Source organism: Gossypium raimondii, unplaced genomic scaffold (assembly GCF_025698545.1).
Source record: "Gossypium raimondii isolate GPD5lz unplaced genomic scaffold, ASM2569854v1 Contig00259, whole genome shotgun sequence".
Classification (NCBI taxonomy): domain Eukaryota; kingdom Viridiplantae; phylum Streptophyta; class Magnoliopsida; order Malvales; family Malvaceae; genus Gossypium; species Gossypium raimondii.
Window position 1 is genome coordinate 89,590 of NW_026291359.1, and position 14,476 is coordinate 104,065.

At 30.0% G+C, this 14,476-nt stretch overlaps 1 protein-coding gene across 1 annotated transcript; it reads right to left on the bottom strand.

The window, feature by feature from the left end:
* Nucleotides 1-4,431: 4,431 nt before the first annotated feature.
* Nucleotides 4,432-7,681, bottom strand: LOC105761220 ((+)-delta-cadinene synthase isozyme XC14). The gene is made up of 7 exons (XM_012578972.2): nt 7,498-7,681; nt 7,071-7,338; nt 6,205-6,583; nt 5,872-6,090; nt 5,611-5,749; nt 5,057-5,305; nt 4,432-4,981 (listed from the first exon to the last, which is right to left on the bottom strand). The coding sequence occupies exons 1-7, from the start codon at nt 7,612-7,614 to the stop codon at nt 4,673-4,675; spliced, it is 1,680 nt and encodes a 559-aa protein (XP_012434426.1). The 5' UTR covers nt 7,615-7,681; the 3' UTR covers nt 4,432-4,672.
* Nucleotides 7,682-14,476: the final 6,795 nt, after the last annotated feature.

The window sequence follows — 14,476 nt, forward strand, 5'->3', positions numbered from 1 at the left end:
ACTCAAAACATACCAAATCAATCCACCTATAAGTTCTAACCAATATGCCAATCAAGGTACCTCAATTTAATAAACAATTTACTTACATTAACTCTACTCATCTATACATCCAATTCATACATCATACATCATCCATATCCATTAACCTATCTACCATATCATATTATAAACTAACCCAATTCAAGATAATTCATAGCATACACTTCCAAACAACTAATTTCATTGGACATATAATATCAACTATATACACAAGTATTTACAACTATCACAAAACATATGCCATATTCACATAACAACATTCTTTTAACATGTCTCTCCCAAAAACTAACAAATACACAAAATGACCATTCTAAAACTATTAAGTCCTAGGTATATGCCAAAACACAACAAGAGTACTTCACTAACATTGAGTTTGGGATTATCTTTGGACGCTGAGTTGACAAACGACGTTAAATACCTAACCGCACATAGAGGAACAAATCATATACTGAGAAAATTTCATTAATCTTCACAAACTAAACATTTACTTAAAAACCTTAGTTCATAAATCCATATCCTATTGTGTTGTTACCACTTGTTATATTACAAGGAACATTTTTATCATTCTCTACTCATCCTCTTTATATCAACTCTTTGCCAGACATCTTCAATAGATCGATTATACAAACCCCCCAAAAATCAAACCTTAATTGGCACCTAGTGCCTAATGGATAAACCGTACAATGATTTGCGCCTCTTGTTATTGGTCAATAATACTGATTATAGATGTGCCCTGCACTGGTCAGATACTCTAACAATATTTTGCGCCCAACGCTAGTTGGATAAACTGATGATAGATGTGCCCGCACTTGTCAGATAAACCGACAATGTTTTGCGCCCAGCGTTGATTGGATAAATCGACAATATCATAAGAGTGTGCCTAACATTGGTTGATTAAACCAACATTACATATATAATCACATCATTCCACAAACCATCAATTCATAATTCAATCTCTTACATCAATCATCTAGATAAATTTCTATTATCTATTTTATAGACACATACATTTACAATTCTATAATATTTCATTCAAGCTACTAATAACTAGAACACATATAATTTGATATCAAAGTAATTACCAATTTGACTAAACTAGACAAATTAAGTTTGAGTTTAAGGACTACGAACTTACCTTCGTAGTAGCTATCAGTACTTGATGATGATTATTCAACAAGTTTTCCTTTCCTTGACTATCGACTGATCTGCTTGTTTTTGATCAATTGAAGCTTGTAAAATTTCAGCCCCAATGCCGAAAGTTCTTTTCTTCTCCCCCTAGGTTCGAATTTGCATGAAATGAAAATGGAAATGTTTTTGTGTTTTTTTTCCCACTAGTTTTGTTAATTATTATATTATGTTATTTATTTATTTACTTATTTATTTCATGCAAAATTGACCACACTTTGTTAACAATTAAACCATATTGCGGTCCATTTAAAATGAACATTGGTTAAATTTTTTATAAGTCCTTTAATTATAGTTTAGCTTTTAATTTAATAAAAAATCACACTTTTACTACTTAAGTAATTTAATCCTTAAACGTGAAATAGGCCCTAATTCAATGAAATTTCCTAATTGAATTTCAATTCGCTTCCAAGATAACTCCGTAATTATTTATTAATTATAATTACGAGTTCATTTTAAGAAAATGGGGTTTCGAACACTTTTCAGCACTGCTAACTTTCGGGTCATTATATTAGACACTCTTGGATTTGACTTTGAGGCTGCAATTATACTAGGGAGAGTATAGATTGGGCTTAAACCAAGAGTTGTACAAGATGAATTGTTGAATAAAATCGTTCACTGAGCAAAACTATTATGTTGATGCTTAGATGATATTGTGCAAACAATTGGTGAAGTTGCGACGACAGACTCTCAAAATCGCGATGTGAAACCGATAGAAAGTGCCATTGTGACCACTGACCCTTGATGTCGTGACGACACTCACTGTTTTGGCACTATCGCAACGTGATACCCTCAACATCGTTACACCAATCCAAAAATTTTAAAAACATTACATTTTAGTCCTTAATCAACCTTGGTTCATCGAAAGAGCTTTTGTAAACTTGTTTAAAACCCATATTTGATTATATAACATGTTATAATTACATATTGAGCTTAACAGTGACTTGAACCTAAAACCTCTAGGGAGTGCGGTAACTATTTAACCATCAAGCCTATTCAATTTCTTAATTATTTATTTCAATTAACCCCCTATATTTTGGGACGTGACAAAGAATGGCTAAATAGCTAGGATTTGTTAACCCTAGGGGTGCGAAGGGTAAATATCCCAAAATTTGACCAAAAATAAAAAGAATACAAAGCAGTGGCTTAAACCTAGATCCTATAGCAAGCGTAAGACTCATTTCTTGTTTAGCCTTAATTCCTGACCATATATATTTTGGGTGTGACTTTACCCTAAGTTGTCGAAAATAAAATGAGAGGAAGAGAGCTTGAAATTAGGTCTCTAGGGAGGACTTTCTAACATTTAGCCATTAAACTTAATTCTTTTCTTGTTTAACTATTTTAATTAATCCTCTATATTTCGGGACGTGACAATTTGATCTTCAGGCCTGGTGGTTTTTCTGTATGGTTGTGTCTTGGCTGCGTGTATTTCATTGTTCATTTCTTATTGGTGTTGTAGTATGGCATTGTTTCCTTCACCCCTGTAAAATTACGTGGTTTTCTTCTATTAATAAAATTTTAAATTGGTTGAGAAAAAAAATATTTATCGTCTCATGGATGATATTGCTTCACACAAGGTGATTTTTTCCGCAAATTTCGAGGAGTATTTTCAATAACCTATATGTGATGAGTAAAATATAAATCATGAGTTGATATTTAGTAATACATCTAAGCTAGTTCCAATGTTTGCTCTTACCCAAATTCTCAATCTTACAAACATCATTGATTTCCTTTACAAAGATGGAGATGAGTACATGTAGAAAAATTTACGTAGATGCAATCACTTTTATTTGGCCAAAAAAAAAAAACTCGTTACTGTTGTCATATTACATTTAAAGTATTATATAAATCTTGACATCTCAAAAAATTGTGGCATATTTATGCTACTCATTTATTTTTCTATCTAATCAAATTCTTAATCAATTGAATTGAACTTTTTTGGTCCTATAGATCAATTTCAAGACATTGTATCTAATAAGTTACTCCATTGTAATCAAATTCTTAACAAAAAATCTGTATGCCTTGACTTTCTCTGTCCTTCGCTTTCCCATCCTTGGTAGCTAGGCCTGGTAGCATCTTTGCTAGTCTTGTCGAACTAGAAGCTATATACTAGGCTTGACCTGACCGTGGGAAATTGACTTATTAAAGAATGGACCCGACCCGGTCACAAGAAGACAGGCGAGAAAGGCCTTCGCTTAGTAATGGGCAGCTAGCCATTTCGCATTTATGTGGCATTTGACTCTCGTACCATGCCTCTTGCTCGTTGAGACCTCTAGAGCATCCAATCCTCAAAGGGAAGAAGTGAAGAAGAAGGGGAATCCCCAAGTCCGAGGACAGATTCAAAAACGAACTGTAGACCATTCTACTGGCAACCATTCACACTGCCAGTTATCAATTAGCTAATTAAGGCATTCAATACCCTGATATATATCTTACTCCGTACAATACATACAATTTAAAAATATAAATTTGAAGGTTAAAAAAACCAAAAATTAAATGTAGAACCAAATAAATCATTATCACAATTTAGAATTTCTTTAAACAATCCAACTTACACTCAATCGGTCCTATACCAAATCAAGAATCACATTCTGTCCAAATCAACTAGATCTCTTCTTCCTTACATTGCTCTCTCTCTTTTTCTTCATTGTTGTTAAGAACTTGTCCTCAATTTCCTCTATAGATCTAACTTTTCTATTGTCTCCTAGCCCAAGAATGACTCCATTACTCACCATCTGTTCACTAGCCTCATATTGCTCGCCAACTATTTTACGAGAATTTTTATCCAACTGATGAATCTCAACTCTCTTAGAAATCCCCTACCGATTGCACTTCCCTCCAGTAAAATGCACGGTTGATTATCCATACTTGCTTCCACGATCCATTTTTCTTTAAAACACATACCTTTAATCTCTTAAGCAATCACATAAAAACACCTCAAACAACCCCAAGAGATCAAACTTACCATCTTTAACACCTAAAAAACTTTAAAGCCAAGGTTCATTCACCATCATCCCATGTTGATATACTGTTAAGTATTAGCCCTTTGTAACACAATAACACAATTACCACTCATGATCCCTTTCACTGAAATCTCATAAGCAAAAATCATTTGTGACCAACTCAGAACTGCACCAAAAGAACAACCATGAAACTCATTTAAATAACAATGCTTGATTCATTCACCAACCCGTAAGGCTCAAGAAATCATGAGAACTGAAAATTTATTGAAATATGACATAAAAATAGTACAAAAGAGTAACATAAATATACCATAAATTATTGAGGTGATATAACACCTCAAACATAAAATGACACATAAAAGTGACACAAACATACACTATGGATTATTGAGATATTAGGATTTAAATAACATCTTAAATACTATATAACATATAACAGCAATACACACGAAATGGATTGCTAGATAATATAGATTCTTAATTCCTCAATAAGAGACTGAGATTGGATCAATGAGCAAAGAAGTTATTCCATCTTTTGTTTTTTTCCCAACATGTGTGTACCCATCTCCATTCTTGTAAAGGAAATCGATGACCCTTGTAAAATTGAGAATTCGTGTAAGAACCGGCCCTGGAACAACTTTGGATATCTCACTAAATATCAATTCCTGGTTTATATTTTTCCAAGCATTCTCCACTTGCTTCATCAATTCACTACATGCTTCTTCTTCTGAAACTGCATGTTCTCTAATGTAGCATTCAACAGCCGATGCACAGTGCCCTCTCTCTTGCTCAAACTATATATTTATATTAGTTTTATTCATCAAATATAAGTTATTGAACATACTCTTGCAAAATTCGAAAAAAGATACCTTGTGTGAAGTAACATCATTCATGAGACGAGCAATAATGGAAGAAGCATCAATGATTTTAGGGTTGTTAGATGCCCAATTAAACATTTTAGGTGTCACAAAATCTCCCATTCCAACAAAAGATGTGACGATTAACATGATATAACCAGCAGTTACAACTGCGTTTCTCATATACTCCTTCATTGTTGGAACATAGTTTTCATTATACCATTTCGCCTCCACAAAATAAGCTTCACTCACTTGTTTAAACTATAAAAAGGAAAAAAGAAAAAAGAAAAAAAAAAGGTCATTACCTTTAGGTCATAATAAAATTTCAAATTTAGAGTACATATGTATTAACTTATAATCCTTTAAATATAAATATTCATTTTATAAAATGGAATATGCTTATGTTGAACATATATCTATATTTAAGAATAACAAAATAATTCCTTGTCTCCTTGCCAACTCGACTTATATTCGACACTTTCCCCATTTAATATATGAGAACAGGGTTACTAATTTTTATTATTTATGTAAAATTATTTAAAAAATAAGATAAAATACGAACGTACTGTATCTTTCGCATATTTGACACGATATAATTTTTCTTGCTTAATCATTGCCTCTTCCTCTTCTCCATAAAAATCTAACAATGGCTTGTAAAACAACTTCATGTATTCTGGGAGTTGATCTATACAATCAACATCCCACCTGCAAAATCAATTAGAGAGAAGTTCAAAATCAAACATTTTGAATATTTTTTTATACATGATCACATGAACTAATTGAATCGCTTTAAAATTGAATCCTGTGTAAATATAGAAGTTGCTAACCTCTGGATTGCATTCTTGAGGAGTTGAAGTTCTTCAAGTGTGCCATATGAGTCATATGTGTCATCCATTATTGTTATCATGACAATTGTTTTTGCTAATATCTCCCTAGCAAAAGAGTATTGTGGCTCAAAATACACTCCTAATACCCAAAGGTAACCTTCTACCAATCTATCTCGAGCAAAAGGTAGTTTTGTAGCTAAGTCTAAACCATTATTCCACCTGAAACAAAACCCACATTAGCCTAACTGTGTATAGTTCATTATTTGGTATCAATTAGTCCTTTTAAATTGGGATAAACAATTAATGTTGAATGTTAAAGGAGTAATATATTGCCTTGAGATCTTGCTTAGCTCTTCCTTGTGTAAAATTTGTAACAAGTTGAAATCCAACTCTGCAAACTTCAATAGCGTTTTGTTATGTGAAGGATCGTCTTGGTAAAAGGAAATGAATCGCCTAGCCTCCAACCTTGACAAGCCCTTGCGGATGGGTTGGTATAGAGCATGGGAGACTAAGGCTGAAAGGGGATATTCGATAGTCTCAGCAGCTTTGGCTAAACCAAGATGAGTGGTGGTGAAACCAAGAGCTTCTTCAAGTATATCTTCCCCATGCACACGTAAATATGAAGCTTCATACAATTCTAGTAAGCCTTTCACATCACTTGTTAAGGACATGTTAAAGTTTCCTTCATCATCTTTGAACTTGTTGAACCATTCTACTCAGCCCAAGAAAATATTATTATATTAATCATTGTAATATAGAGAAATTAAATCTAAAATTTAAACCCTCAACAACAAAGTTTTGTAGCAAAAAGAGAAAAATAACTTGAAGAAAAAAAATTAAGATGCATAATATGACAACGATTTTCATCGTGGTCATGACCATCATAATTTATTATTATAGGAAAATAATTACATGCAATTACTTTTATATGGATTTTAAATAAAATAATATAGATCTCGATCTAGAATATTGAATTGCTTATTTATTTGTGTTGAATTATAGAGTAAAAATTTTAAAAAATTTATTTTATTTTTTTAACAATTTTGATTGGGTTGGATCATCGATTCAAGTTAATGATGAAGGAGCTGGACAATTTTTTTGAATCAAAACAGTTAAGTTATTTTGTTGACCCTAATTAGCAGTTAAAACAATAAAAAAACAAGATTTGACGCGAAAAATGGGAAGGAAAATGGACTCACCACAAGGGACACCCAATCCCTTCTCTCTAAGCAACCGAAATTGAAGAGAAGTAGTCTCGAGAGTTTGGTCATCCTTATAGTCATGCTCATAAATATTGAGCAATACTTCCTCTATCTCTCTTTCAAAATGGTAACTCACACCCAACCGTTTGATTGTATCAATTAAACGCAATTTGTAGAGCAACTCATCATCCATCACTACCTTAATCATCCTCCTTACTTCTTCTTTCAGTTCTTCATGTTGCAGTTTAGTTTTAGCATCAACGTTCTGCAAAATTGTAATGTAGTACAATACGAAATCAATATAAACACGAAAACATATTTGCTTATGTGCAAACACTTGTATATATGTGATTTAAGCTAAACAATATACTAACGACTGATATTTACTCATGTGCAAACACACGTATGTATCTAAACTCTTTACCGTTGTTGGAGATGAAAGGAAAATATCCCCCCAAACGCTAGGATGAAACTTGGCTGTGGGACGCTTCTGGTTGGACATGGATCCATGAGTTGAAGAAGGAAGCTTTGATGAAGACATTTTGTTAGACAGTAATTCTGTATGTTGGAAACACTACGAAATGAGATGAATTGGTGTGAGGCGAAGAGCTCCTATGTTGAACTATTTATAGAACTTTCTCAGCATGTGAAAATCCTATATTTACATATACAGCTATAAATTGAACAGCAGGGTTCGGTAAAAATAAAAATAAAAATTATAAAATTATTAAAAAATAAAAATATTAAAAATGAATTAATTGTTGACTTGACATCCATGTGTATGTCCACGTCAGCAAAGTTGATATTTGTTAACTTTTCTATCTATTTTAGAGTGATTTGATAGAAAAAATGCAAGTTTGAGGGTTAGAGAGGGGAAAAAAATTAAATGGAGGATTAAAAAAAGACCTTTTTGTAATCTTGGATGGCTAAATAAGTCATTATACCAAATTAATTCAATCAATCAAAAATATAACTAAACTATAAAAAAAAAGCAAATTTGATATGAAATTGAATCAAGTGAAGTGATAATAATTTGCATTCAAGTTTTAAGTTGACATTAACATTCTTGTTAGTATAGGAGCATGTGAATACGAGCGAGTTGAAGGGTGTTATCCTCCTTTTCAAGGGTTGGGAAGGGATTATGGGTAGTTCGAAGCATTGTATAAAAAATGAAATTAATTAAATTATAAATAAACAATGCTAAAATATTAAATATCTATATAATCATCATTTAAATTTAATTTTTAAGAAACGTTGTAAAACTATGTAAAAATTAGGCATAATGATTTTTTGCCCTCCAACTTTATAAAAAATCATTTTGGCCATATATTTAATTTTTCGTCTATTTTAACCATTGAACATGATTTTTTTTGTCAAATCTACCTAAAATGAATGGACAAGTTAATATTTGTTAACTTTGTTGATGTGACATACACGTGGATGACATGTCAACACTTAATTAATTTTTAAAATTTAAAAATATTTAGAAGTTTTAAATAATTTCAATAATTTTTAATTTTTAAAAATTATAATATTTTTTGAATTTTAAAATTTTTAAAATTAGTTAAATACTAATGTGTCATTCATGTGACAATCCATGTGTATACATATCAGTAAAGTTAAAAATGTTATATTTTCTATCAATTTTAGAGTGATTTAATAAAAACATAAGTTTAAAAGCTAAAAAACAAAAAAAAATTGTCACTTTTTAAAAGTTATTTTAACTTTGTCACTTTATAAAAATATTTTTAATGTATAAAGATAAAGTTAATTTCTTACATTTATTAATTTTGTCATTTTAGCTCTTATTTTCTTTTAGATCACTTTGGTCCCTCTACCTTTAAAATGTGAAATTGGTTTTCTGGAAAAATTTATCATTGCATCTATTTTTCGTTAAATATGTTTAAAACTTTTTTCACAAATATGTTAAGTTGAAAATATTTATAAATATGTTTTCAATAAAAATATTTATTTTCAAAATTGTTTTAAATAAAAATATATAAAAATATTCAAAACCTTATAGAAATAATTATTTTTAAATTTAAGAAATTTTATACATTACTTAAAAAATTTAAAACTTCATTATAAAAGGCATAAAATAATTAGATATTTTTTAATTTGTATATACACAATCAACTATGCGTCGAAGATAAGCAAAGTAGTACATATATTACCGGCCTAAGATTAATGTTGATGTAAATAATTTGACAGTCTAAATGAATGTTGCGTATATTGTCAAAACTATTTTTAATTTGATACACTTTTATTAATATAATTTGAAGTAAAAGGAAAATCATGTTTCAGACACTTTTCTTACAATTTAAAATAGATGTACTTCATATGGTTTACAAAACTTCTTTTAATGAAATTCCTAAAGTTATTCTATTTAAAAATTTTAGATTAGTTTTTTTAAAAAAAATTCTAATGTATATTACTATATTATGTCATACCATAAGGTCTAAGACCCAAACTTGATGTGTATAAGCTGGATAATTATTATTATTTTAACAATTTTAAATAAATAAAAGTTAAAATCATAAGTAAAATTTCAAAGGGTTAGATAGATTTTAAAATTTTATAAAACTATTATAAAAATAAATTATATTATCGTAAATATAAAATATTATTTAATTATGATTAATATTTAAATTTTTATCATTGGATATTTAAAAAATTGTCCTTATGATTTAATTTAAATTTTGTTTAAAATTTTATTTTTAATCACTTCATTAAAATTTAAAATTATCATAAAGTATGCATTATTTAATTTAAATTTAAGATAACAAGATATATAAAATTTAAATTTTTTAAAAATTATAAAAAAAACCTACATAAATGCCCACAACTAGAGGTGCTCATGGGCCGGGCGGCCCGGCCCGACGGCCCACCCGAAATATGAGAGGGTTCGGGTAAAAATATAGGCCCTAAATATGGGCTTGGGAAAAAAATGAGGCCCGATTAGAAAATGGGCCGGGCCTCGGGCACCACCTTTTTGGCCTGGGCCAGGCCCAAATATAATAAATATATTTATTTTTATTTTTTTTTAATTTTAAAATATTTTTAAAATACTTTTTTAATTTTTTTAATTTTAAAATATTTTTAAAATGCATTTTTTAATTTTTAAAATAAATTTTTGGTATTTATTAAAAAAAGGGCCGGGTCGGGCTCGGGCTTATAAATTTTTCCCGGGCCGGGCCGGGCCCGGGCCTAGGACCCAGGCCGGAATTTTTTTTGGGCCCGACCCATGAGCACCTCCACCCACAACTATGGTATAAAATTATTTTAAAGAATAGTATTTTCATTTCTTTATTTTTGACATATCTTTTTACGATATTCTTACTTTCTTTTTAAAAATTTTTAGTAGGATATCAATAATAATGTGGATAATTTAAAATAACGACATTTCGCACTCTAAAAGAATGCCACGTGTATTGTCAAAACTATTTTTAATTTTTAATGCATTTTATTGGTTTCATTTTTAAATAAAATTAAAATAATGATTAAATTTTTTAAAAGAAAACATGTCAAAAACAATTTAAAAAAATAACTAAAATAGTCCTACATAATACGGTTTAATGAAATTCATATAAATTATTTTATTAAAATTATATTAATTAAAACAGTTCTAAAATTAAAATTTATTTTAAAATTTGAATAAAATTGTCACGCCTTAAAATAAATAAAGTTAGTAAAAATAACTAATTAAGAAATGAGTCTTAGGCTTGATGGTTAAGAGTTAGTCTTACTTCCTAGAAGTTATAAGTTTGAGCTTCCTTCCTCCAAATTTTTTTTTTCAATTTCGGCAAGCATGAATGAATTACCATTGTCGCCCTTAGGGTTTACAAACCCTAGGTATATAATCCATTTTTACTTGATGACGATTTTCCTTGGAGGTGTTACCATGTTGAGATGGAACAAGATTTGTAGAAATTGGAGAAGACATTTGAGTTTTGTGTGATCCTAATGCTTTTATGAGTAGCTTCTATTTATAGGCACCATTCATTCAACACTTGAAATTGTTCTCTCAACTCAGATTGTTCCCTACTCTGTTTTCTCCACCATCCGTCCTCTCCAACACCATTTTTTCTCTCATTCTTTCTTATCCTTTAAAATAGTCCAAATTCAATTATTGAAACTTTGTACCTGAAAGTGTCTCGATGCATAATGTACGATGAAAGCTTTTTAACATGTTTGAAAGTAGGAGAAAGTGAGATGATATAATCAAACAATTTTTTAATGACGTATCTTTCTTTATAAATAAAAAATCGTTGTATTTAAATTTTTTTATCTAATTAAAATATCGAACAGTTTAATAAATTAAAAGAAAAGAAAACAAAATAGTGATTTCTTAACACGTATTTCTGGACCATCCGCCCTCGCCAACACGTTTTTCTTGTTTAGTAACGTACGATTGAAAGTAGGAGAAAGTGACAAAAGGCAGCTGTAGCAATAGAGACCAGTTCATTTCAAGTGTTTCCTCAACTAAAAGATTGTTCCCTACTCTGTTTTCTCGAGTATCAGTCCTCTCCAACACCTTCTCTTTTTTTCCTCTTTCTTTGTTACCCTTTAAAATAGTCCAAATTCAATCATTTAAATTTAGTCTATGTTCTCCAATTAAATTATTCTTAATTGTATTATTTTTAAATTTTAAAGTTTTAATTTTAATGCAAACTACAGTTGCGAAATCCATAAATTGATTTTTTCCTCAACTAAAATCTGTCATTGAAAATCTGTGGCTGAAAGTGTCTCGATGTGTAATTTTAAATAGAGACCAGTTCTTTTCTAAGGAAAGACAATCATGGTCTTTTCAAGCTGAAAGTGTCCTCCCCAACACGGTTTTTTTTTTTTTTATCTTTCTTTGTTACCCTGTAAAATAGTTCAAATTCTATTATAAATCCTTATACTTTGCTTAAGTTGTAGATTTAATTAATTTCAGTTTTTATAATTTTCGAATTTTGAAATCTTAATCCTAATTAAATTGTAGCAATTAAACCTGCTTTGTTAAATTTTGCATAGAAGTTCCTATAAAAATGGGAAATACCCTACCTTTGAGTGCGGTTTGAACTATTGATTTACATAATTGGAAGGAACCAATTAGGTTTACGACGAAACCTAAGTCTCGATCACTGATCAAATTTGAGTACCTCTACAAGATAGACCTCAATAGAAAATTGAAGAGTAATGGCAGCAAGTGATTAAGTTCAGTAGTTTCTCATATAAAATTATTGACTCTAGAGATATAGTAATATAGACAAGACAAAATTATTTCAAGCACCGACAGAACTAGAGCGCCCCTTGTTTTCAAAGAGAGGAGGACGGGTTATTCACATTTCATTTGATGGTTAGAGGCGAAGTGAAAGCTAAGCAATGTTAATTCTAAAGATTCATCGGGGAAAAATAGAGATGTCTCCTACGTTGCCCATAATATGTGGAAGTATCAACGTAATTTCATAGAGTCATTCGGTTTGAATGCTACATGAAGATCATAAGCCAAATGTCAGAACGGGAAGACCTAAGATGTAACAACCCGATTTTTAGTGATGTCGAAAACAGTGGTTTGAGGCCACCAAATCCGGCGAGTAAGCTCGTAAATTTTATTATTTAATATTTACGATTCAAAAATGGTTTTAAAAAAATTTGAATTAGTAATTTATGTGTTATAATGAATTATTAAATTCAAGTGATAAAACCCTAGTTCAAGTGATTTTAGAAAATGAGGTATCGGGACCTCGTTTCTATAAACCGAACTGTAAATATTTTTATAAATATTTATAGAGTGTCATTAAGGTATATTAAAGTTTCGTTGAAAGGATTCTATCGTTTGGTAGTTAATTAATTAAAAAGGACTAAACTGAAAAATGTGCAAAACTTGCTAATTATAATAAAGTGACTAAATGACTTGATTAATAAATAAAGAAGGACCTAAATAGAAATTATGCCTAAATTAAAAGATGAGGCGGAATAACATGGAAAAAATAATAAAATAAATCCATTAATGGCAAAATTGTAATTAAATTGAAATTAAAATAAAATAAAAGTGAAATTAGAAAGTTTCTAGGCAATTCTTTATTCTTCTCCTAATTTTCAGTTCAAAAACAGACATGGGAGAGCTCCTTGAGCTGGTTATTCAATTTTGCTTTATGTGAGTTCAATTCTTACTCGTTTCTTATAATTTTATAATTTTGAGATTGTTACAATTAGGTCCAACTAAATCTTACTCTAGGTTTTTATTTTGTTTTTAGTTATTAAATGATGAATTTGAGAAGTTTGTTGATATTTAAAAGTATTTTATTAAGTAATTTTGATGAATTTTTGATTAGGGATTAGTGTCCCAACACTCCAAACCCAAACATTTCATCACCATCCAAATTGCATGTAGTTAAGTATTGTACATGCACTAGTGTTGAATTTTGGCACTTAGTTTATACTATTCTCTCTTTCTTCCGCATTTCAATCTTCAGTATTTAGACATGTATTGAGATGATATAATCAAACCATTTTTTAATGAGGTATCTTTCTTTATAAATAAAAAATCGTTGTATTTACTTTTTTTATCTAATTAAAATATCGAACAGTTTAATAAATTAAAAGAAAAGAAAACAAAATAGTGATTTCTTAACACGTATTTCTGGACCATCCGCCCTCGCCAACACGTTTTTCTTGTTTAGTAATGTACGATTGAAAGTAGGAGAAAGTGACAAAAGGCAGCTGTAGCAATAGAGACCAGTTCATTTCAAGTGTTTCCTCAACTAAAAGATTGTTCCCTACTCTGTTTTCTCGACTATCCGTCCTCTCCAACACCTTCTCTTTTTTTCCTCTTTCTTTGTTACCCTTTAAAATAGTCTAAATTCAATCATTTAAAATTTAGTCTATGTTCTCCAATTAAATTATTCTTAATTGTATTATTTTTAAATTTCGTAGTTTTAATTTCAATTCAAACTAAAGTTGCCAAATCCATAAATTGATTTTTTTCCTCAACTAAAATCTGTCATTGAAAATCCGTGGCTGAAAGTGTCTCGATGTGTAATTTTAAATAGAGACCAGTTCTTTTCTAGGGAAAGACAATCATAGTCTTTTCAAGCTGAAAGTGTCCTCCCCAACACGTTTTTTTTTTTTTTTTTATCTTTCTTTGTTACCCTGTAAAATAGTTCAAATTCTATTATAAATCCTTATACATCGCTTAAGCTGCGGATTTAATTAATTTCAGTTTTTATAATTTTCAAATTAAGAAATCTTAATCCTAATTAAATGGTAGCAATTAAACCTGTTTTGTTAAATTCCGCATAGAAGTTCTTATAAAAATGGGAAATACCCTACCTTTGAGTGCGGTTTGAACTATTGATTTACGTAATTGGAAGGAACCAATTAGGTTTACGATGGAACCTAGAAATCGATCACTGATC